The sequence below is a fragment of the Caloenas nicobarica genome, chromosome 8 (genome assembly GCF_036013445.1).
Source record: "Caloenas nicobarica isolate bCalNic1 chromosome 8, bCalNic1.hap1, whole genome shotgun sequence".
In the NCBI taxonomy this organism is placed as follows: Eukaryota; Metazoa; Chordata; class Aves; order Columbiformes; family Columbidae; genus Caloenas; species Caloenas nicobarica.
In genome coordinates this window covers 4,343,270-4,367,806 of record NC_088252.1, presented here as the reverse complement: position 1 = coordinate 4,367,806, position 24,537 = coordinate 4,343,270, and the positions used below count along the sequence as shown (strand labels likewise).

Here is a 24,537-nt window from a genome sequence, read left to right as displayed (position 1 = left end):
CGCTGCGGGGAGGGAAGCGGCCCGGGCGCGCATGCGCAGTGCCGGGCGCTAGACGGCAGCGGCGATGGCTCCGCAGTGACGGTTGGATCTAACGGTTGCTATTGACATTGCGGCGCGGATCGGGCGGCGGATCCTGCCCCGCGAGCGGCGCCCGCCCCGCGGCCGCGCAGCCAGGAGCCACCGGCCCCGCGGAGGAGGCCGCGGCGGCGCCGCGGTGATGCGGCCGCGCTGAGGCCCAGGTGCATCCGCCTCCCTCCCCCGCCGCCGGATCGGGCAGCGCGGCCCGGCCCGCCGCCGCCCTGCGCTGGCTTCGCGGTTCCTCCCTGCGGCCGCCGCCATGCCGGGCCGCCGCTGAGGCGCGGCCCGCAGCGGCCGAGGAAGCGTCCGCTCGCGGAGGAGCAGGGCCCGGGGGAGGGCGGCCCGGCATGGCCCGCAGCCTGGAGTAGCGCCGCCGCCGCCGCCTTCCTGCGCTGTGTGGCTGCGGGCGGGCCGAGGCCGCTGCTCGGGAGCGAGGCCCCGCTGGAGGCGGAGGAGGAGCCAGCGCGGCCCCTCTGACAGGGCCGCCGCGGCCTCCGCGCTGCCGCCGCCGCGCGGCTCCAGGTGGCCCCGGACCAAGGTGACACCCGGCCTGCCCCCGCCCCGGGGCCACCTGCCCCCTCGGCCGGCACGGACTCGGCGCCGCGCTTTCTTCTCACCCCGGAGCCGGCGGCGTGCGAGCGGCTGCGATGAACCCGGTGAATGCCACTGCTCTCTACGTTTCAGCGAGCCGCCTGGTGCTCAACTACGACCCTGGGGATCCCCAGTCCTTTACCGAGATTAACAAGCTCCTGCCCTACTTCAGGCAGTCCCTCTCCTGCTGCGTTTGCGGTGAGGATCTTTCTTTTGTTCCCTGCACAATGAGCCCCCCCCGGGCTCGCTTGGCCCCGGCACGGCGGCCGGAGGAAACGCCGCGGTCGGGATCCCCCCCCGCCCCGGCCCGCTTCCCGCCCCGAGAGCCGGGCTCTGGAAACTTTCCTCCGGCTGCGGCCGCGGAGCCGCCGCTCCCGCGGAACCTCCCGCCGCCGGGGCGGGGGGCACCGGGGACCGGGGGGCGGCGGAGCCCACGTGGGCCCGGGGCGGGGGGAGCGCCCCGGTGGTTTTGCAAGTTGGGAAAGGTGGAGTGAAAAATATCCTTCGGCTTAGACCCGCCCCCCACCCGCAAAAAACAAACCCGAAGTGGGGGCAATATTGGTCAAAAAGCTCCGAAGGTGCGGGGCTTCTGTATATTGAATAGCCTGGCGAGCTGTAAAGAAAATGATCTGTTGTTTTTGTTGAGAAGAGTGTGTTTTGGCCCAAACGCAACGCTTTATTATGGTCACGTTATTTCATAAAGGGTAGGGTAGTTATTAGTGGTTATTGGAGTACCCTGGTGTAGTGGGGTTAATTGCTTTAAAAAGTGAGGTAGAAGAGCAAGTCTGGTAAAAGATACTCAAAACAATGTGCAGACCATAGAGGAAGGGAAATAAGAACTTCTTACTCTTTTTTTTTTTTTTCCCCTCCTTGAAATGTAAAGAACAAATAGTAATTCAGAAGCCAAGAATTTTAAGCGCATGGAAACAATGTTAAGATTTTTTTTTTTTTTGGTACGTAGCAGGTAATTGTCCAATGACAATAATTACCATAAAAACCAAATTGGCTGCAAGTCTGCTAGGATTTCCCTGAAAAAAAAAAAAAAAAGGCATTTCTGCATTTTTGTGGGCAAAGGCAGACATCCGGAATTTCAATGTTAGGGTCTGGAGAACGCGGGGAAGGAACTGCATTCTGCTGTGTTTACGGAGTGGGGGCACATGTCCGTTCTTGGTAGGAAGCTCTGAAATAAGCTGTCAGCCTTTCTTGAACTTCCCTTTGAAGCCTCGGTCAGCGTTAGGAGAGGGAGTCCGAACTGTTAGACAGCTCAGTTCATTAATTTTGTTAATTCTCCCTTTTTTCCTCTGGTAGTTTTAAGTCCTGGCCCTGTGTGTGTTTGTGTTTTCTTATCAGAGTGGACATATGTCCACTCTGTTTGCATGTGTTTATCTTCACCAACGCGTGTGGTCACACTACTATTTAATTGAATTCCCGGGGTTTATAAACTTAAATATTTTATTTATGTACAGGATCAAGATCTCAACTGTTGAGGCTGCTAGACTAGTGTTGGATGCTTCCTATCCTGGAGCTATTGGCTCCTCCCACTTAAAGTCTTAGAAAATAGAGATCTGTTTGTGCTGGGAAAGAGGGAGCCTGTTCCCAGGATCACTGCATCGTCATTTCCTGAAATCATTTGTCTAAGGTTTTTTTTTTTTTCCCCTCCCATAACCCTGATGTCAATATCTTTGCACCTTTGCTCTTTATCTCATGCTTATCATCTTAGGCGCTGTTAATTCCAATCCCTAACTGTACCTTTTTCCCACAAATCCTTCTTGCTTGGGTCAGTCATTAGACCACTTGCCTAAAAATATGCTAATATTTGTCGGATTTTTTTTTTGTGTGTGTAAATAAGATATTTAGATAGAGACTACATACTTGTAACTACTGTGCTATGTGGCCACTCCACTTTAAGACTAGTCCTCTGAAATGTGTTCTTTGTTCTCCTTGCCTTGACTTCTTCCCTTCTTGGCCTTTTGCAATCTTATTTTTACACTCTGTGCTATTGAAATAATCTATCTATAACTTGTCCCTACCCAAATTCCTGAGCTATTTTCCCCCTCTTCAGCTTTTCTTGCTTGGCTTTTCTGTCACTCTCAGTTTGGTAGAGCAGACCGTGCTTTTTAGCTTATTAACTTGTGCTTACATGCATATTCCTACTTTCAAACTACTACTTCATGGTTCTGCTTCTCCTCTTCATCCCTTATTTTCTTTGAATGTTAAAGTTATTCCTTTGGCTTATGTATATTTTTCTACTGTGGCCAGCTTTCAGATGATTGTAGCTGCTGTTTGTCTCAAATATTTTGCCTCTGAGTGATTTCCAGGCATTATCTCTGTGTCTTGAGCTGCTGTTTGTGGCGTGGCAGCGTACAGAGGCCTCAGTAAATACCAGCCTCTTTGTAAATCTGTACAGTAAAATACAGTTTCTGTCCTACAGACTTAGTAAAGTGTCTTTCTTGAAGCTGCCGGCAGTTAGTCATGGGAGAGCAGTCCTGCCCGAACCAAAACTGTCCGCTCTGGTGTTGACCAGCAGTCATAAATTTCCAGCTCACACTGGTAAAGGCAAATCAACATTCTTGTTTGCTTTTTGCGCTGTTAGGACCTTCTGCATATTTAAGGTCATTTAAAGCCTATCCAAGTGTCAAAACCTTCTTAACTTTAGTGGTATAAAAGGTAAAGTTTAAGTACTGAAATGAAGATTACTTTGTGAGATGTCATGATCACAAGAGTGAGTGCTGTGACCACCCAAAGCTTCACAGTGTGGTGTTTTGCTGCATGAATTATTAGTAATGCATAAAACCTCTACACTTGGTTAAAGTCCCAAGTGTTGCACTTCTAGGACTCCCCTTGGGAAATTACTCCCCAATTTAGTGCTCCTTATGTCGTCAGCCTTTCCTGAGTATTTAACCTCTCTGAATTCTGTGATGCTTTGTTACACTGTAGGTATTAATTCCGCAGTCAGGATTGTCCCTTTAATTGTAGAGAATTGTTTTTAGAAGAAATCAGTGACAGCTATAAAAATCAACTAACATTATGGTGCTTTTGCTGTTCTCTCAATCCACTAGACATAAGCCAACTCATTTTCTTTTGATCTGACAGTCTTTTAAACCAGCTCACATCGTAGGCATGGCAGAAGTTTTTGGACCCACGTAATTATGAAATTCTAATTAAAGCTCTGATTTGAGATTCAAATTGGCACAGAGGCAGTTCCATCAGTAGACAGTCATAATGTAAATACAGTATGGCATTGTTAAGTCAAATAAATCTGTTCTAGGTAGATCTGAGGTCTCCTTTGTGCCTAATGGGTTATAAAGGTTGAATTATGTTGATGGTGGTGTGTGTTTCTAGGATTGAAGTGTGATCATGTGAGAGTTTCCTAGGTGGTGGGGTAGGTAATGAATGCATCGTCCTTTTGCAGGGATGTATAAAATTATATTTCCTAGAGCTTTTAAAACTTAAAAATAAAGCCTCCCAAGTGTGCATTAGACAGAAGGTATGTGCCTTATGTGTTTTGAGGATGTGAAATCCGGGTTTCAGTCTCTGGACTAAAGTGATCATTATTAAATTGCATGTTAATACCATATTAATTTAAAAATAGTTTAGTAGAATTTATGCAACAAAGTTCTGCATTTTAAAAGTGCTGCTTATTGGGATGAAAATCTTCTTAAAAGTGGCTTTCTCTGTTTCAAGTACCATGTAGGTTACTGCAAGTCATTCAAAAGTTCTGTTGGCTTTTAAGCATTTTGAAGCATTTTAAGCCTTTTTATTGAAATTCAGTTAAAGAGACAGATTGCCAGTCGGATCAGCTTAGCTTTTTATCCATGGAAGACTTCACCCTGGATCCTCTGAAAGATATTTAAAAAGTGGGTGAAAGATTGTTATCGCTGATTTAGAATGTGAAAGTGCTTGAAAGGTTTTGTGGCTTCAGGACAGGACGTTTGGCCAGGAACCCAGATGTATCTTGTGCTGTAGAAATACGGAGTAGAGTTCTTGCCTGAAACATCCTGTAATCTAAGTAAGGGGATATGAGACAACATGTGGCTTAGGGGAGATTAAGGGGTGCGAAGGAACAAAGAGACGGTGTGACAGTACTGACCGGCACCCCGTGCAGCTCCTGGCAAGGGTTTTGAGGTAGCTCTTGGTAATTTTAGTTAGAGGGTTGAAGGCTAAATGGTAAATTAGCGTTGTGGAAGCAACGCCCAAGCATGGAGAATGTCATGGACTACCAAAAATAAAAAAATTGTTTTCCTAATTAAATACTAGTATAGGGATGTTATTTCCACCCCATGCTTGTGTAAAAGTATAACCTCGCTGAGCTGGTTCTCTGTTTTTTCTGGGGTTCTGGCTGCTCCCCCCACGCCACTGCAGACTCCGCAGCCCTTGTCTCTGCCTCTTGGTGGCATCATTACGGATCCTGAGCTGTACTTTGTCATTGGGAAATAGTGAATTAAACTTTCACAGGAAAATTTCTGCAAGTATCTAGGGGAAGAAACACCATAAGCAAGTGGAATGCAAGTGACCTGTGGCTCTAGAGTAAGCAAAGTCTTTTTTTCACTGGTGGTATTGAGACAATGTGAGGCATGCAGAAGTTACGTGATGACCTTCGGGGGAGAGAAGATAGTTGGGTAACACCTAAACAGATTTAAACTTTCTAGAAAATTTGATTTCTGGTCACAGAGATGGAAGAAGGCAGAATAAACAAATTAGCACTACTAATAAAACTTTTCTGTTTGGGATGTGAGCCACGACTAAGTGAGTTAAGCCTGGATATCAGAGCTTTCAAGTGAAAAAGCACGTTTAAGCTTTGTGATGGAAAAGTTTAGCCTAGAACTCTCACTCCTGGTCCGTTCTCCCTAGATTAAGGAGAGTGAAGGCTGATTCATGAGCCATGCTGACAGATCAGAGTTGCCTTTTGTGTTTGAAAAATAATCTAGATTGGTGGTCTTTTTTTTCATTGACATTTTCTTCTTTCCTTGGTTTTCAATGATTGGTAGTTTTTAGAAATATCATATTTTCCCCTTAAAAGTTACATGAATGGTTGCCAAAATACTTGCGATTTTCTGAAGAATGTGCACAATAACCAGAAAAAACAACCATTGGGGAGCATGGACTACAGGACTAAGTACCTGTCAAATACTTTCTGCTGCAAGTATTCTTTTTCTTCTTGTTTTGGAGATAACTAGCCTGGGCAGCTGTCTATAAAATGTCCACTTGGACATTTCTGAATACACCAGTTTTTAGCCAAGAACATGTTGGTTGATTTCTCTTCCTCTTAAAAACCCTTTACTTAAATTCACTGTTTCCCCTTCCTGTTTTTAAATCTGATGTGTGACTCCTGGCAGAACTGCTTTTTCAAGGTTGTCTGCATTGTGCTGCATGTGTTTTCATAACATAAAGTTCTACTGGTTGAATTTAAATTGGTTTCTAAACTAAAAATACCCCTCTGTCCTAGAACCAAGTCGAGGAGTGGGAAGAGTTGGAGTTGTGAGTGAGGCCAGAAAAAGATTCTTTGCATCTCATATATGACCTGAGAAATAATGCCCAGCACAACCTTTGGTGAGCGCTGTGCTTTCCAGACAGTAAGGATTTTCCTGCTCTGCCGAGGAATTCCCTTTGAAGTCCTTCTGTGATGTCATTTGTTATTCTGTGTCTCCGCAGCCTGGCGGTCACAGCTCGGGGTTTTGCTCCTTCGCCGGTGGCCTTGAAGAGCACAGATTGTTTGAAGGTGGCGCGGTTAACCTTGGTGGCGCGAGCATTTTTGTTTGATGGGAAAAATTAGTTTTTGCTACTTTTTTGTTTGCTCAGAGAACGTGAGCAACTTCATCTACAACTTTCAAAGCAAGTTTTCACTCTTTTGAGTGTTTATGCTACATAGAAACATGTTAAATTAATCTTACACCTATGGGAGAAATGTTAACTTTGCCATTCAGAGCCTCTTAAAATACAGCAACCTTGGCTTTTGGGAAAACATCCTTACGTGAACATTTTACGCTGGATGGTGAAAAAGATGAATTTATATGTCTTTTTAAAGCCAAAGTTTGAACTTTGCCACCTAGTTTGTTAAAAATATATTATAGAATCCTTCCAGTCAGTGATTTTTTGTAAACACAAAGACTTCCAAACAAATATAATTTTGACACAGGACTTGGTAAAATATGTTGTGTTGTTTATTGTGTAGGGGGTGCAGTCAGAGAACAAAGCAGTCCCTTCTACAATGCCATTTGTTGTCATATTTTTTTTTTCCTTGAACTTTAGCTGAAGAGGTTGACTGTATCTCTGCAAATATGCAGAAAAATAATCTAACTGTATTCTTATCATGGTTAATTTGGGTTCTCACGGTGTTCAGACAAAAACAGTGCAGTTTTTATTTTCCCAAAGAGTTACACAATCATTAATTCTTCAGTTGTGACCATCCCTATATGAGGGTAATAATTTCTGTAGCTAATTTTTCGTAGTTGTTTGTTGATGGAGGATGCTCAGAAATACTCGGCAGCCAGCAGAACATTTTCTCTGATAAAATTTTGAAATAAGGTGGTTGTGGGGTTTTGTTTTTTGGTTGTGGTGGGTTTTTTTAAATACGTTTTGTGTGTGTCCCATGTTTCTGTTTCACCTGATAGGGAATCTGTCAATGCTTGTGAGTGTCTTTGGACAAATCCTAGTGGCACTGTTGCAGTTGTGGTGATTTAAGAGCAACATGGTATTTTTGGGACAAAATACTGTCATTTAGTTCACAGATAAACTCTTGTCCCTTGCACTAATCTCTCTTGATTAGTTCGTCTGGTTTTGAGTGTCTTAAGTTATCTTCTTTCTTAGAAAATATCCACATCTTGCACCCATATCAAACAGATCTTACACATTTGTTTTATTTTTCTGCAGATGGTTAACAGACCTTTTCACTACTCATCATATGCCTGTCTATCATCAAGCAGGTTTTTTTTGTCAAACTCTGAAAATGCTGCTGCTTTTACGCTCACGTTTTTCTTCGGCGCTTTTTGCTCTGAAACCTCATTGAGGTGCTTATTCTTCAGTCAGATGTAGCCGATAATTTCTTAGCTGAAGAGCTGCTGTGTGGGGTTGAGGAAGGGAGTGGTGGGGGAGCAAACCTTGTCCTTCCAGAGGCTGTTCCAGCTATCGAGTGCTATCACTGGTGGGTAAGACTTGGCTCCCTCTATCGGGAGGTAATTAATATTAAGTGTAACGTAGAAGTATACATGTGCTTCATCACACTGACCATAGCTTCCTGGTTTATTATAATTTGCCAGATTAATAGAGCCGTAGAATTTCTATTTGACACATCCAAAGTTCACAGCAGCTTTTCGTAAGACTTGGTTTAAAAATTCCATCTCGGTCACTGTAACGTTTGATGTTAACAGCCGAACTGGCGCAGGTGAGGTTCGTTCTTCCCGGCCGCCCCTTCCATCAGCTGGAGGCTGACAGGAGCAGAGCACCGGGCTGCCGAGTTCTCCACTTGCTTCCTGCACACTAGAAAACAAGGGTGATTTCTGGTGATGCGAATGCAATCGAGGATTAAAGGCTGCTTTGGCAGACGAATGTTGGAGATGAACCCCAGTGACGCATTTATTTATACTTGTAACAAAATTCGAGTCATACATTTTTCTAGTTTACTTCATCAAATCAAGATTTAATAGTTACATCATTCTGAAGACTTCGAGTTGTTAAAAAGGGCAATATATGAAGTTTTAGTAGGCTTTTCCAAGCGCACTAAAGTAGTCAGTTGTGTTTAGCCCCTTTTCTAGGCCATTCTATTTCTCCCTTTGCTGAGGGCAGATGAGGATGGAAGGTGACGTGTCTCGATTCACTGAGAAGACAGACTTGGAGCACATTTGCTGCGTATACACACCTACCAATTTGGTTCCCAATTCTTCCCCTCCCTTTGGTCTCTGAGATACAATTTGCAGATGCTTCCCCTCTTCCTGCAGCTGTGATATAATGCTCATTAAGGAACACAATAGGAAGTATTCCTTGTGGTTTAAATGACCTCTCTGCTGGTAGCAGCCTTTCCAGGACAGCTGTCATGTTTTGTAAATAATATATTAAAAGTATTTACTCTGTATATGTGGCTTATTAATTGTAAATGCTCATATTAATGTAGATGTTTAGTAAACTTTTCTGAAAGCAGGATGTTGTTTAGGGAAAGCCTCTTATTGGAGGCTTTGTAAGAATGCGATTTTGCTTTTTGGTGTGTTAATATACCCCTTGCAAAAGAGGGTGAGAAAAGATGAGGCAAAGTTTAGTAATACCAAGCTATTCGGGGCAGTAAATACGAAGGCCTGCATTGAGTAATCGTGGAAGGATCTTATGCAGATGAATTACTGCGCAATAGAATGTCAAATTAACTTTAGCTTAGATAAATATTAAATGATAAACATGGAAAAATATTAACTTGTCAGAGCCCACCATTTTTATATCTTGCAGACCTATATAAATTTGTAAATTTATAGAAGGGGGTAGCACTGATAGCTACCAGCCTTGCAATAGAAAACCCCATGAGAATATCGGCTCAGTATTGACTATCAATCCAAAAAGCAAAGCAAATGCTAAAGATCAGGACCAAAATAGAAAATAAAGTGGAGAACTTCATTGTTATGGCACTGTATAAAGCTGAAGAGCATGATGGGTGCCACAGAATCCATCCGAGACAGAAACTTTGACTGAAGGATGAATATTGAGGGAGATCCGAGCTCAAGCTGAACACGTTCCCACAGCTCGTGTCTCTCCCATGGAGGTTGCCTGGCATTTACTGGGAGCAGAACTCGCTCTGTTCTTTCTGCAGGGAGAACATGGAAAGTGTTTTGTCTGCCCGTCTGTTTTTTTTCCTCAAAGCTTCTGGAAATTTAAATTTTTCAGTATCCTCTTTTAGCATTCGTACCCACTCAACAGCTTCAGCCAAATCTATTTTGGGAGAAATAAAATGCACAGTTGGTGATGACTTTTTTTTAATCAAAAGTTAAATTGGCATATTGTTTGTTTGGTCCCATCTCTGAAGTATTTCAGTGCTTCATAATCTGTAAAGCATTGATCATCATAACTCTTTCTGCTGAAGGACATGACTTCTGAGACTAAGCTGACGTGATTTAAAGCTTGTTTTTGGTTTTCCACACGGGAGTTAGGGACCGTTCTCACAAAATCTAATCCATCCTTAGGACCATCTCTGCCTGCGTTGCTATTTAAGTACTGTCATCTAAAGGGAACTTTAAAAAAATGCCACTGCAGGTTGGATTCTGGGACTTCACGTTCCATTTGTTGGCTTTAAATCTTCCCTTCTCATTATTTGAATTGTGTAGGTGTGTGCCACCTGCCAGCTTTCTAAACAATTATATTTTCTGGCAATTTATTAAAAAAATACTACCTAATGATGACTTCAGCACTGACTCTTGTTGCTCAAAAAACAGTTTAGATGAAGCCACTTTTACTGAAAGGCAGCCAAGGTTGGAGCAGCCCTTTCACATTGCAAAGGAAAAATGGGGTTGTCTGCGCACTGGTAGAATTCAAGAGTGTGGAAAAATTACTGTGCTAATGCAAAGTTCCTGTTTAAACACATACAAATAGTTGCGTTTTCCAAAGTGGTTCAAAAGGTACAGAGGGTTAGGTTAGGAAAGGGGCTGGAACATTTTGACAAAAGCTACAGAGCAGGAGACCCGTTTCATATTTTAAGTGCTGCTCCAGCCCAGGGTTAGTGTAGTATGTCCTGCTCTTCCACCTGAGGGCTTGGATTCGCGACTAAGGTAATACCAGGCAGAAAGGTTGGGTTTATTCCATAGGCGATAACAGCCCACTCAGCTAGGTCCAGTTAATTACATCCCTTCAAAGCACTATTTCGAGAATCGGTTACAGAAGGTCCATGTGATTAAAATTTTCTCTTTGGAAAATCTGGGTGAGAAATCACTGATGGTTGTAACTCATCCAACAAAGGCTCTGTATGGGAGAGAGGTCTGAGCAAAGCTGAAAATCTGCTTGGAAAGGAGGGGAACCTGTTGCTGTAGATGACTGTATGTACTCTGAAATTCAATTTAGGTGTTAGAATATCTTTCTAGCCTCCAACTGGCTAGAAATAGCAAAGCAGTACTGACATTTTCTGGATATAGTTGCTAGCTGGATTATTTCTATACAGAATTTCAATTACCTCTGTTTTTTCATATTTTTTCCTTATGCGTTCCTTGGTTTGTTCTTAAGAAAAACCAAAAACATTCTTGCAGGTTTTTACAGTTCAGAGATGTGGGGATGTCCACAGATAGTCATTACCGGGTGTGTGAAACGTCCCGCACTGTCAGGTGTGTTCATTCCTTTAGCAACTGATTTTTATCAGTTTTTTTTATTCTTAAAAGTAAGATCTCAGAGAAAATCCTTTTCTTCTGACTTCTTCCCTCCTGCCCAGGACGGGAGCTGTTGTTGACACTTTGGAGTATTTCAGCATCATGGCTGTGACAGCATCACTCTTTTAAGTGTTATTTCACTGAGATGTGTCTGAGAATTGGAAAACCAGGAGCCGCCACCCCCCAGGATATCTTAATAGTCACCCAATTGCATCTTCTGGGTTGGTGCAGGAATAAGCTGTTAGAGAGCAACATAATCTAGTATTTTTTAAAAATTCAAATAGGTTACTAGGTGTTTTATTCAGTGTTTATAAGAATTAATGGGATCCATTTAACTGTGTTTGTTGCCTGCAAAGTTAAACACTTTTATGCTTTATTCATGGCATTGACTGTGACAAAGCTAGGTTCTATTTTTAGTCCCAGCTAAATGAAAAGTAAAACAAAGTCTGCTGTGTCTTCTTTCCTTTGGGGGTTGACATTCCTTTTAGAGTTCCCCTCTGCTGCGTTGCCATTTGTTTCCACTAATTTCATTAAAATCTCTGCAGTAGCTCCTCATGGAAGTTTATTGTTGCACTTTTGGTAAATTCATAGAAATCTTTTGTGTTCTGGAAGCTTCAATGGCAGAAGCTGCTGAAGGGAACAAGGGGATGGGTGGGGTTTTAGTTGAGAGCGACTCTAAAGGCTGCAGCAGCACAAGTTATGGTGCGACGGTTTTATTCCATGTTTTTTTAATGTTGTTTTAAAAGCAGATATTGCAGCTGTGACCATTTTTACAGGATGTTGTTTGGATGGTACGTTTTCTTGTGACTTACCGAACTTATTCAGGCAATATTTTTGATTGATAGTACATAAAAATCATCCCATACTAGCCTGGAAACCTGCCTTGAGGCCATTGTAATCTTTCTTCTTTTTTCCATAGGAAATTTGCTACAAGACCCTATCGCTCCTACCAACTCCACATGTCAGCATTATGTCTGCAAAACTTGTAAAGGCAAGAAGATGATGATGAAACCGTCATGTAGCTGGTGCAAGGACTACGAACAGTTTGAGGAGAACAAGCAGCTGAGCATCTTAGTGAACTGCTATAAGAAACTCTGCGAGTACATAACGCAAACTCCGCTGGCACGAGATATTATCCAGGCAGTTGATTGTTCCGCGGATCTTTTAGCTTTGCTCAAAGATGGATCGCCGCTCCACGAAGAGACAGAAAAACCTTCCGATACAGCCTTGGCTTTGTGTTTGACACATTCCCCAGTACCTTCAACCTCAGAACTCACAACCGATCCTCCAGCTGGTTTTACCTCGCTACCTGAAAGCACACACAACATTGATATCAGAGGTTCTGTTATCAACGGGTTGCCCAATTGTAATGGGCTTTCGGTAGATAAACTCGGAGTGAATATTCCCTCTCCGGAGCACGCGAACACCATTGATGTCTGTAGCACTGGAGAGTACATCAAAACGGAAGATCTGTCGAGCAGCCTGCAGCCCGTGTGCGACACCGTTTCCACCAGTGACTTGTGCACGACGGGCATTGACATCTGCAGCTTCAGTGAGGATATCAAACCGGGTGGCTCGCTCCTCCTGAGCGTTGAGGAGGTTCTCCGGAGCTTAGAAACGGTGTCAAACACTGAAGTCTGTGATTCTAATTTGCAGCCTGGCTTGGAAGCAAACATGACTAACGGCCCTTTCCTGCAGCTCTCTCCCCCACCTCTCAGCCATAACATTTTCATGTCCACAGATGCTTCTCCTCACGGAATCTCCTGCACTGCGGCGACACCCAAGGTGGTTAAGTTAAACAGAAAGCGATCTCGGTCAGAAAGTGATAGTGAAAAGGTTCAACCTCTACCCATTTCCAGCATCATCTGTGGCCCAACATTGGGAGCGTCAGCTCCCGTAACAGTGAAACAGGAAAATAAAATGTCTTTGCAGCCTATTGCGACTGTACCTAACGGAGGCACTACTCCCAAAATCAGTAAAACTGTGCTCCTGTCTAACAAAAGCATGAAAAAGAATTTAGACCATGCCCCTAAGAAATCTCACCCGAAAGCCAAACCAGGGGTGCTGAAAACAAAAGACAAAGCGAAGGAGAAAGTTCCTAGCAGTAATGTTATGCCAGGAAGCCCAACAAAAACTGTGTACAAAAAGCCCCAAGAAAAGAAAGGGTGTAAATGTGGTCGTGCCACCCAAAATCCAAGTGTTCTTACCTGCCGTGGCCAACGCTGCCCTTGCTACTCTAACCGCAAAGCCTGCCTTGACTGCATATGCCGTGGCTGCCAAAACTCCTACATGGCTAACGGGGAGAAGAAGCTGGAGGCGTTTGCAGTGCCAGAAAAGGCCTTGGAGCAGACTCGGCTGACTTTGGGCATTAACGTGACGAGCATTGCGGTGCGCAATGCCAGCACGAGCACCAGTGTAATCAATGTGACAGGGTCACCAGTAACGACGTTTTTAGCTGCCAGTACACACGATGATAAAAGTTTGGATGAAGCTATAGACATGAGATATGACTGTTGAGTCTTTTCCCTGCCATCCGTAGGGGAACTGCTACAGGTTTACGGCAGCTATGGTTCTGTTTAACTTGCTGGAGCTCCTGCATTTAGATCACTTGTATCAAGTGTTTTTCATTGCTATGTTATGTGTATTAGTGTCTGGGAAATAGTTGCAGATAATGGAGGAGTTACCCTAAAACTGTTTTTAGTTCTTACAGCACCTCATAGTTTGAGATCAATTGCTGATGTAAATGATTTTATCACAAGATCTTTGGCAAAGAATATATTAACCTCATTGTACTTGGTCATGCTTTGTGCTCAGTCAAAGCTTCTGCTTAAGCGTAGAGAAGTGGTACCTAGTTAGTCCATCTAAACTGTGCTAGGTTATGGTGCAGAAAAAGAATTATCCATTAGTTACAGACACCATTACTAGAAAATCACATAATATTCCTGTAGGAAATGCAGCATTGAGCTGGAGGGTGCAGTCTGAAAAGGGTAGATAATGCCTGATTGTGAGAATTGGTTATCTCCTCTATGGAACAGCTTAAAAAAATAATTCATAAATATATTGAGAAAGCAAATAGCCCAAAGAGCAGCTCAGTCTCCAGGCAAGGGCCAGGAATATGTTGGTGAGATGTGACTGTGGAACCGCTGGCTCAGATACCCTGGCCCCGGTAACACCACCGCTCTTTTGGTTGGTTTTTTGACAGTTCCCGTTCCTGATCTGTTCTGCCCTCTGTGCCTTTGGCTGGGGCAAGAAAACTGCTTGTAGGCAAAGAAACCTCAGGTGTTATTAGCACTATTCTCTCCTTTTCTCCTTCCCCCTCCCTTTTTTTTGTTTTTTTGGAGCTCCTGCTGATTTTACTGCTGTTGCTTCTACAAAAGAGCGTGGATTTTGTGGGTTGCAGAGAGACTCCGCGGCCGATCCCACAGCAGTTATCAAGCACCAGTGGGGGTGTTTGATGAAGTTGGTACCCCAGCCCTGTCCCCTCGAGGGTGATTCTTTATTTCCGGCTGGGGCCGAGGATCATTTGCTAAGGTCAAATATATTCTGGATGTTTCTTAGAATAAGCTGTGTAATGCGCTCCTCCCAGAATCCAGCTCATTTTTTTCTAAGACGTTGGAAGTAGCTTTCAAAGGTCAGCGCTTTTCAACCTCCCTAAAGTGGAAAAATAACACTAAGTTGTCAAAGAGCTCCTCTCAGAAAGTGTTAAAATGAAAGCACCTCTGTAGGAATTCAGCTTTATGCAAAAATGGCTCATTTTGGTGTAACCCCTAAATAAGAGCACAAGCGGAAGAATGTAGCCTTGCATTTCGGGCTTCATGGGCATCCTAAAAAAGTCAGATTACTTTGTGAAAGCAGGAATTTCTCCTCTTTGAATGAGACAGCAGAAATTCAACGTGAGCCGACTAGAACACAAACCGTCACCCTCTCATTTCAAAGGCAGCTCCTGTTTCAACAGCGTGTTCAATAGTACGTGAAGTTTTTTGAGTTGCTTTCCCGCTTCCATCTCTCCTTTTCCTCGCCCCACGAACCCGCCGCGCTTTCCACCCTGACGTTTGCTGTGTTTTGATTTGGCACAAAGCATGTACAATGATGGTTCCTCACCTAAGAAATAAGCAAACCCCTTTGGACACAAATGACACCTCCTTTTGTTTTGTAGTGTACCATGGTGTCATCTTCTGTGAATGTGGTCAGATCTTTTTGTTGGTTTTGGTTTGTTTCTCCCCCCGTCTTTTTTGTGGGGTGGGTATAGGGTGGGGGGTTAAAGCCATAGGAAGAAAAATGTGATGTACGTGTCCAGTCTGTACTTTTTTTGTTTTTGTTTTGCAAGAAGAGTTGAAAAATATTTTTGATAATGAGTAAATGGTGGAAAATGCTTCTTAGTATTCTTGTCTTTATTTGCCAACCCAAGTACCGAAGATCTGTGGTTTTTAGCCCTCATGAGATTTACCGATGTCCTATTAAAATGTATTTAGTTAAACTTGTATGTGATTTTTGTGTTGACCCAAAAGGATCCTACCATTTTCTAATTTGGTGGTTTGATCGTGACCTACTACTGTAAATCTGTTTATTAGTCCACTACGTGTAAGAAAAGTAGTCAAACCAGAGTCTGATTTATGGGGAGGAAACTGCACAGCATGGGTTGTTTGGGAATGCTTTTGCAGAGCTGTTAAGTTTTGCTGAGATTGTTGATGGTACATTTATTAGGACTTGCATTAAATTAAATACATAGTACCTTTGCTCCAGAAATGTGGGAGTACTTGCAATTTTTACTATCTCACCGCTGCATTAAATATGGTACCAAAAGTTGGAGAATTTAGGTGAAGTGTGTTTCGCAACCGCCGACAGGAGAGCCCTGATCATTAATGTAAAATTGCGACTGGTAGATTCAGGTTGTTTCTAAAAACATTTCCTTTTATGCTGCCACGTTCTTGAAATGTATTATTAAAATTCAAATTGATTTAATAAATGTTAGTTTTCTAATTCTATTTTGCAACTGCTAAGGGCATCAGTGTGGCATATGTTGCACTTATTGTCTAAATGCTACTCAGTCCGTTGATGACTAATTCTGTAATTGTTTAAATTAGGGTTGGCTTGGTTTGCTTTCCTTAACCTCCTGGCTAGTTGTTCTTGAATAAGCTGAGCAATGGAAAGGATCATAACGGTGCTGAAAATAATTGCAGTGGTTCTCGTTTGAAAAATATTCGTTTCCATGTTTATAGCAGCGTTCTGGGAGCTTCAGCGTCAGTTGTGGTCAAAGAGTGGAGTGCACACTGGGTCCAAGGCAGCGCGAGGATCCGCATGGCTCCAGCTCAGCCCGGGCGTTCCCTGCCGGCCACCGACCCCGTGGATCCAGCGAGCTGCTCGGGGATTTATTTTCCTGCAGGAAATGTGCGGTACTTGAGCTTTCTTCCCAATCCTGTTGGAAACAGCAATCGACTTCCAAACTTAAAGAAAATCTTGCAATTTCTAGAGCTGCATCGGAAAGAAAAACCGGTAGTTCATCACCCGTTTGCTGTGGGAGTGTTCCTGCTGGAAAACGATGCTGCAAAGGTGCAAAGAGCAGAGCTCCTTCGGGAAGGGCTGGACTTTGATCATGGGTAGCGGTACAGAATTAGTCTAGAGCTTCTGACCACCTAAGTCCGCACACGTGGAAGAAGCTCTTTGAAGAAAGGGAAGACATCTAAACTTCCATTTTGAGGGGAAAGGCTCTTTCCACATACCGTACATCAGGGAAGTCACAAGTTGGGATTAAAGTCTCAGAGGGAGGAGGGATGGGGAACCAGAACTGGAAAGGAACATTTGGATTGCGTCGATCTCCATACACCTGCAAGCACCATAACATTTTGTACTGTCAGAAAAAACCTGTCAAGTTCCACTTTACCAGAATCTGAAATACAACCTGAAAAGCCAGGGCCCTGGCACTGCGAGGAGCTGCTTGTTCAGTGAAACTCTGATGGACTTCGAAGACAAAGATCATACAGATGTGGCACATGAATTGTGCAAAGGTTCTGGCATCATCCAGAATAAAAGCATCTTTTCCTGCATGCCAGCAGCACACACCCCCAGGCATTTTGCAGTTTTGATTGCTGACTATCTGAAGTGAAACCACACAAAAGAGCAGGTTTGTGTGCTAGAATCATTCCAAGGATGTAGCACGGCTGATGAAGTCACTCCGAAAGGTATATCACGCTATTTAAAGTAGTACTGATAATGTCACAAGCCCATCTCGTTTGGTCTTACTTATTTAATTGTTCAAATATAAGTGCCACTGGTATTTTAAAGCAAGCCAGAGGTCTCCACCAAGCAGTGACTACAATATAGCCAGATTTCGGCACACGGGAACGCTGACCTGTCGGGCTCACAGATGAAGCAATAATGATAATGCAGGGATTCTGCTTGAGCCTTCGCATATAATGACATCATAAATAGCATTACTTTTTTAAAAAAAAAATTTCCTTTTTTCCCCCGCTTCACTCTGCTAGCAGAAGATCCAGAAGATGTCTCTCTTTTCAGGACAGGTTAAAATAAGGGAGCTTGGCATTTTGGTAGGTCAGCACAGGGATAGTGCTCCGCGCTGAGGATGAAGCTGTGAGGAAGGTAAGTGGTCGGGTTGCTTGTCTGCCCGAGGATCTTTGAGAAGAAAGCGATTTTGGGACAGCAGCTGGAGATGAAGTGAACAATAACTCTACCTCACAGCTTCGAGACAGGTTTGACTTAAATTCAAAAGTCCTTTATTTGCCAAAAAAAAAAAAAGGAAAATACGAAGTAAAAATACAGAGATAAAACCATGCCAGCACAAGATGTCTCCAAACTCTTTTTACAAAATATAAGAACCTTTATTGTTAAATATTCAATTTCTAAACCCATCACCCAGTGATAAGATGAGAACAAAAGGGTAAGCGCTGCGTACGTGTTTTTGTTCGAGTAGCTCATGCTCTTTATTGAGGTTCAGTTTTGATTGCATAGACCTCAGCTACTGTGATTTAGGAATGCCCTACTCTAAAAACGCGTATCCTTAACACGACACTTCCGTGACCTCTTTTTTTGGCCTTTCAGGCATATTTGTTTCAGAAACTAAGCAGGGTACCTTGGGTAGAGCAGCTCGAGTTCGCTGTCCGAAATCCCCCATTCAGGGGAGAGGGAAGGTTTTCCGCAGTGGTTTCTGTAAAGCCGAGACTGCCGGGAATTTGGGGTTTTGCTGTCCGTGCCAGTTTTGCAACACTGCCGTGCGGTGGCAGACAGGCTGAAGCTGGGGCAGGGCCTGGGCTTTGCTGACATAAACTGTCATGTAGCCATTATTACGGAGATTTTCAAAGCAGAAGAAAAAAAATCCAGCTAGTACCATTCCAGCAGTGCTTGTAGCAAGTTGCGTCCTCCAATCTTAGTACTGCAGAGCAAGAGTATTTGTGATCATAAAAATAAAAAGCAAGGCTTTTGTAAGGACACGGGACTTAATTTTGCTAGACAAAAGCAGACTAGACAGAATAAATAAACAAATGTATTTTTTTTTTTTAATCATGCAAAACTGAATTTTACTCACTTTTCTGACTGCCTCCTAAGGAAAAGGAATCCTGCTCATAAAATACTTCTGGTTTACAATGGAAAACGCGTGATCTCCCTTCAAAGGTGTGTAACAGCTAAAGTGGTGCTGGCAGTTGGAGGCAGCGTCAGCCAAGGGGACTCCTGCGGGGTTCCTGCCTCATTCTCGGGAGATCGCCGAGCCCCGACACCGGGCTGTGCTGCCGCTGAGCACGTCCTGCGCCCATATTCACAACCGGCCTTGTCTTCTTGCAGTCTGAGTGTCCCAGAAGGAAAAGCGAAGGAGTTGGAGAGGAGTTCCCCACTTTACCTTGCTTACAAACTGCAGATTTACAAATCTTCCATCCAGAGAAGCTGCAGATGGGGCTAAGTCATGAATGGGGTGCAAAATACCTTCATCTGTGCCTGCTGAATTATGGCTATTTGCAAATGTGTTAGTGAAGGAGAATGGATTTCTACTCCTGGAGTAAATAATACCAATTACTGAAAGTTTTGCACTGATATCATGCTAGCAGTGGCTCCTTATATTCCAAACATTTAAGTTTTGTTGTTTGTTTCTTTCCTCAGTGATTAGCTTGTTGTGTTGACCTACTAGAAAGCACGAATTGGGTTTGGAATCACTCGCTTTGTCACGGCAGCAGTGAACCTCTGGTTGGAAAAGAGAGGGCCGTGGCTTTGGGGGCCAAAGGGCTCAGCAGAGCAGCTACCAGTTTCTGTCTCAGTTCATCAAAACCAAACCTTGAAAAGGTAACCGATGATTTTTACCAGGCTGGGGACACTGGCACCAGCTCAGGCAGAGCGGTGTGGGATGGAAGCCTGAATTCGTCCTTCATCTGACTCCCTCCTGGTGTGAAAAAGCAATGCTGTGTTCCTGAAAATATACATCCTTCCTGGAAAAGGATGTTGCTCTCAACTCCCAGAAGGATGAGGAGGAGGAGTTGTAATAGACAGAGGCTGTAGAATCACCATCTGGGAGGTGGTTTTCAATACTCAGCTGGATGAGATCCTGAGAAACTTGCTCTAACTTTGAAGCCGGCCTGCCTTTGGGTGAGGAGGTAGAATAGAGACCTACACAGGACCCTTCCAACCTGCATTATTGTCTTACTCTGCACAGCACTAGGAAAGCTTGTCTTTTGGAGGCACTAGGGCCATCCCAGGTTAAAACCTTCAAGAGACAATCACTAAGTTATTCCGGAATGAGGCTTTCAAAACTGGCAAACTGGACATTCCAGTACTGCTGCTTGCAGAGTTAAAAGCGAGCAGCGCCAAAGGAACACGGAGGTTCAGTTTCAGCCTAGAATGGGGTCAGGTTCTTCTTGTTCCTTTGAGGAATCTTTGGAGAAATGCAAAATTTTATCAAGCTAAGACCGCTCTGGACCTAGACAGCAAAGAAAAGAGGTGAACTGCTTCACCTGGGTTCCTTCAGGTGAACAGCAGACAGAGCTGGTTACAATCAGTGGTTGTGCGATGTCCATCCTATGTTCCTTTCTGCAATGGTTTCCTAGTTTCTTCTGCATTGGGGCCTTTGTGGAATCATCCCCATTAAAGCTTTTCCTTTCAGGGTTTCAGTGATGACGGAGCAGTGATTCAAACACCCTGGCGTTGAACAGAGCCGCTCTTGGGTGCCTGTGCCATTCAAAAAGGCTTATCCTGCTTTGGTTAGCGCTCCTTGCTTACATCCTTTATTATGGAATGGCAGTTGCCTTGCAGTGGGATCAAAACACAGCACTATAGCAGCTACTGGAAAGAAAATTAACTCTATCCCAGCTGAAACCAGGTCACAATGATGTCGCTAAGAACCCGGGCATCCAGAAGTTTCCCAAATACCAAATCCAGGATCTTGGTGTGTGTGCATGCATCCGGATAAAAGAGCGGCTTTGTTCAAGAAAAAGAGAATGGATCCCCAAGCCCAGTATAACTGAAAGCTTCCTCTCTTTCAGCTTTGGATCCTGAGGAGAGTTACTAACGTCAGCAGGGCAGCGGTACATCCCACCTGGGCATCGGGAGGCAGCCGATACGCTTCAAAGGCTCCTGGAAAACTGGAAGCTGCATTGTCATGATCAGCCAATTATTTATTTGGTTATTAACACTTAGAATTATCATCTAGAGATTAATGTTCCATTGTGCTAGAATCTAGATGTATAAAATGCACCAGTGTGCATGTGAATACATGTTATTAACTGGTGGGGCGAGGAGGTAAGAGGAAATACAGCGTATACCCACCAACCAAGCGTTATGCATTTGGGCATAATTACAATAGCTGAAATAAAATACAAGAGCTGAAGCCTGTCCCAAGCTGAAGAAGGTAAGTACCCGATCTGTTTGTGTATATGTGATGGCTAAAATTGAGGACTGGTAAGAACATGGTATCATCACCTCTGTGCTGCAACACAGGCAAGGAGGAACAGCTCCGGCAGCAGAGACACCAGCCGTGGTTCGATGGGGAATGTCAGCTTAATTTGGCACTTCAGCAGGAATTCATTAGTTGCAGAGTTTCCTCTCTGAGACCAGGGCCTACTTCACGGGTGGAAAATAATCTTTTGGCAATATTACAGGCTAATTCCTTTACCAGTTAAAGGATCCCTCTGGTAAGAGAAATTCGGCACACTAGGTTAGGGTTGGTGTTTTTCTTCATTATCTCAGTCTGTTGGAAAAGGCTACGGGTGAGCAACACAGGAGAAGGGAAGAACGCAGGGAAAGGACAGAACTGGGGCACACAAGACACAGCAGTTTCAATGCAGCAGCTGAACAGCGTATGTGTCTTCTTTTTTTGCAAATATCCATGAAAATACTTTTACAGAGCCAAAACACTAGCCTGAGGAAGATCTTGTTATGCACAGGAGAATACGTAGAAATGTTAACTATGTCTCAAATTCTCAGAGAAACATTACATCACGTAGTGCTGGAACTGTCCACAGATTCATACAAGTAAAATATGTCCAGTATCAACTGTAAGAGCTTGTGGTTTAAAGTGCAGAAGGGAACTTTGCTCTGCCCATGCACAGCCATGGTGCCTTGGTTTCCAGAAAAAAAGCAACCAAACAAACAAACTTCCTTGGGACTTGCGTTTTGAAAGATTTCTAGATGTACATTTAAATTAATTTGGCAGCTCTTTTGTCACTCCTGGTATAAAGTCAAGGGGGCAGAATGGCACAGGACTGAACCGAAACAACCACTGTAGATGCTGCATGTGGTTGTTGCAGTTAATCACTAGATGCTGGCATTTATTGCACATCTGGGGACATAACACAATTTATATATAAACAAAACAAGGTGCAATCACCATATTTAATGAGTGTGCACAATAACACATTGTAAAAAGCCTCTTTATAGAAATTGCCTTATTGCAATTACACAGGAAGAGAAAAAGGGTTCTCGAGTTACAGTGTACAAAATAAAGCACAATTGCTCCAATGACGGATTTAAGAAAAATCCCTAAGTGTCTCGGGACTGAATGCTATCCAGTTTGAAAGATATCGATTAAATGTCTTCCATTTCTCTATGCTGAGAGATCTGAGATAACTAGTTTATCTGACTTGTCTCCAGTTTCAGAGGGAGATAAGACTTCATCTGTGTCATAGTCTTCTTCAAATGATCTGCAAAGATAAAAGGTACGTCTTTAAAAGCCATATTTTGGTGAGAGCTTTTGTTATTCCAGTGGCTACTAAGGCAGCTGGTTAAAATACAGTAGCATGCAAGGTGTTAACCTTGAGGAGGATATTTATAAGGCACGGAAAACAGTGCTGTAGTAATCAGTGTTCTGACAGCTGACGTGACTTTGCACTCCCATCCATCCTCATTTGTAAGTTCCAAAACAACTTTTCACTGGTGTTCAGCGTTATAAAATGTGAATCCAGTTTCAGTAACAACTGTCGTTAGCTCACAGTAGCCTTAATAGTTCCATGTAGGAATAAAGTCGCCCAGCCCGAGAGATTTGGCTTGCTCAGACTTGCTCAGAAACACCTGGTTTCCAAAGCACCTCCTGGCTTCGGATATGTTTTGACATCCACAGAAGAACAATTGTGGCCATGCTGTCATGTTCCTCTCCCGGTTGGTTGGAAGTTTAATATCCAGGTCTTAGCATTTATGCCCTGGGAAGGTTTGGCTGTGAATTCTCAGCTCCAGCCAGCTGCGCTATTTGGGCTGGTTGGGTTCTGTGCTCTGTGGCAGAGGGTATCGCTTTGGGGATCTCATCCTATTCCTGTTCCTGAGAAATGATGTTTTTAGGATGTTTTCCCTCCAGTCTCAGCACACTACAGGTTAGCTTCTCAGGGTTCCCAAGAAATTAAAGTTATTCCTTTTTTCTCCAAAAGCAATGCTGCTTGTGAAGGAAACGCTGCAGCAGATGTTCCAATGGCGAGCACAGGAACAGCTCGAGTTTGTGTGCTGCACAAGGTTAACACCTTTGATACCCCAGCACGGATGGTGCCAAGAAAGAATTGCCTACCACTGCTTGTGCTGTTTTTCCCTTTACTAACCCATATGCAAATCCTTGGGAGCCTGTTGGCGTATATGACCTGCTGTGGCGGGGATTCCGTCCCTACGTGAAGGAGACAGCACCCAGATCTTCCCGGACATTTTCATCTTGTCTTCCATAAAGGAAAGCACCTGCTGAGTAATTCTGCCACCTTCTGGAGCCTTGCATAAGCAGGAGAAGAAAAACAATGGTCTGGATCCTATGCCAATAACTGCTCTGATCATGCACTCAAGGTTGCCAAAACCGACACAATATACCCACTTTTTGGGGCAGCAGTGCCTGTTGGAGTCTGCGGGGCTCTGCCTTTCTAGCATTCCCCACCTGGGCAGGGGCTGTGCGTGGCTGTATGTGCCTCCGTTTCCCTAATGTCTCCTTCATTTAGGGTGACGCAGCAGAGGAAAACTATTTCCATTTTCTTTTACCTTTCTTCCTTTTTTTCCCTATACATGGAATGTGACCTCTTTCCTGTGTTGTTTATGTTGTACATTCACCAGCACTCAGGGCTCCATTATAATTTGTTTTCCAGTGCCTTTTGCTTCTGGACTAAAGCTTCTCATGTCCTTTCCCATGTGAGTTGATTTTCCACTTCTCTCTTTTGCTCCTTAAGGCTCAACAGTGCTTGCTTTATCTCGGAAAAAAACCTCCCCGCTTTTTTGGCTAGGAAACATCCAAGGGACAGCTTTTCCACAGGATTAGCACTAAGGATAATCACCCTCTCTCCTTCCAGGGCAGTTTCAAAACTTCCCAGTTCCATCAATACACATATGGGCTCATGTAGCTTAAACATCTATTCCTCAAGACTCAAGGGTGGCAACTCTGGCTTGTTCAGAGAAGGCAAATTATTCTAGGGAATTCTTTGTCATTCCTTCTGGAAAGCACATATTTTGTCACTGGGCGGTTCAGCGATGAACTTCTTTTCCCCCTTTCCCTGCCTTATGCTGGTGGGTTCATGAAAGTGAGCAACTGAGCCACCAGCTGACTTGAGCGAAATAAAACCAGCCTAAGCTGCCTGAACTGACACGATCTGATCCTGCGTCCCTGTCCTACCTACCCACAGGACAGCTCTGCACTGTGCCCTCGCTCCTTGGTGTCCAGGTGAAGGGGGTTCTTTCCCGTCAGCAGCAGATAAACAACGGCCTCTTCCTCCTTAGTGCCCTCCTGACAGAGAAAGATCTCTTTCCGTGAACGCAGCTGTGGCTTCCATGCACATCACTGGCTGAAACTGCTTTCTGGAACAGTGGACAAAGCGGTGCCCAACTTCTGCCAAGCAGGCCAGAGCCTCAACTGCGAGAAAGGATTTCTGCAAAGCCACCGCTTCTATCTGCACTAAGAGCTGGTGTTGGTCAGATTTGGCTGCTGGTTCTACCTTCAAACAATAGTGTGTGTATACATTCAGCAGGGAACAGACTCTCTTCGTTGAATCCCATACACAGATGTATAAAGCAGAGCATGGCTGAAGTGTTCAGATCAGCTTCAGCTTCCAGCAAACGTGATGCTTCGTTGTTGTCTTGAGCAAGACAACAC

At 44.0% G+C, this 24,537-nt stretch overlaps 2 protein-coding genes across 4 annotated transcripts in view; one reads left to right on the top strand and one right to left on the bottom strand.

Annotated features, from left to right (window-relative positions):
• The first annotated feature begins 281 nt into the window (after positions 1-281).
• On the top strand, positions 282-16,108 carry MSL2 (MSL complex subunit 2). Its single transcript, XM_065640508.1, has 2 exons — positions 282-867; positions 11,917-16,108. Exons 1-2 carry the CDS (start codon positions 726-728, stop codon positions 13,512-13,514), a joined length of 1,740 nt encoding a protein of 579 aa, XP_065496580.1. The 5' UTR covers positions 282-725; the 3' UTR covers positions 13,515-16,108.
• Positions 16,109-17,308: 1,200 nt separating this feature from the next.
• Positions 17,309-24,537, bottom strand: part of PPP2R3A (protein phosphatase 2 regulatory subunit B''alpha) — a 56,527-nt gene continuing 49,298 nt past the window's right edge. For 2 of the 3 annotated variants that reach the window (XM_065640125.1, XM_065640126.1), the window contains one exon: positions 17,309-22,132. In XM_065640125.1, the coding sequence (XP_065496197.1) occupies positions 22,036-22,132 (97 nt within the window). In that variant the 3' untranslated portion in view covers positions 17,309-22,035. The remainder of the gene's footprint in view (positions 22,133-24,537) is intronic. The other variant, XM_065640127.1, reaches the window with a different exon arrangement.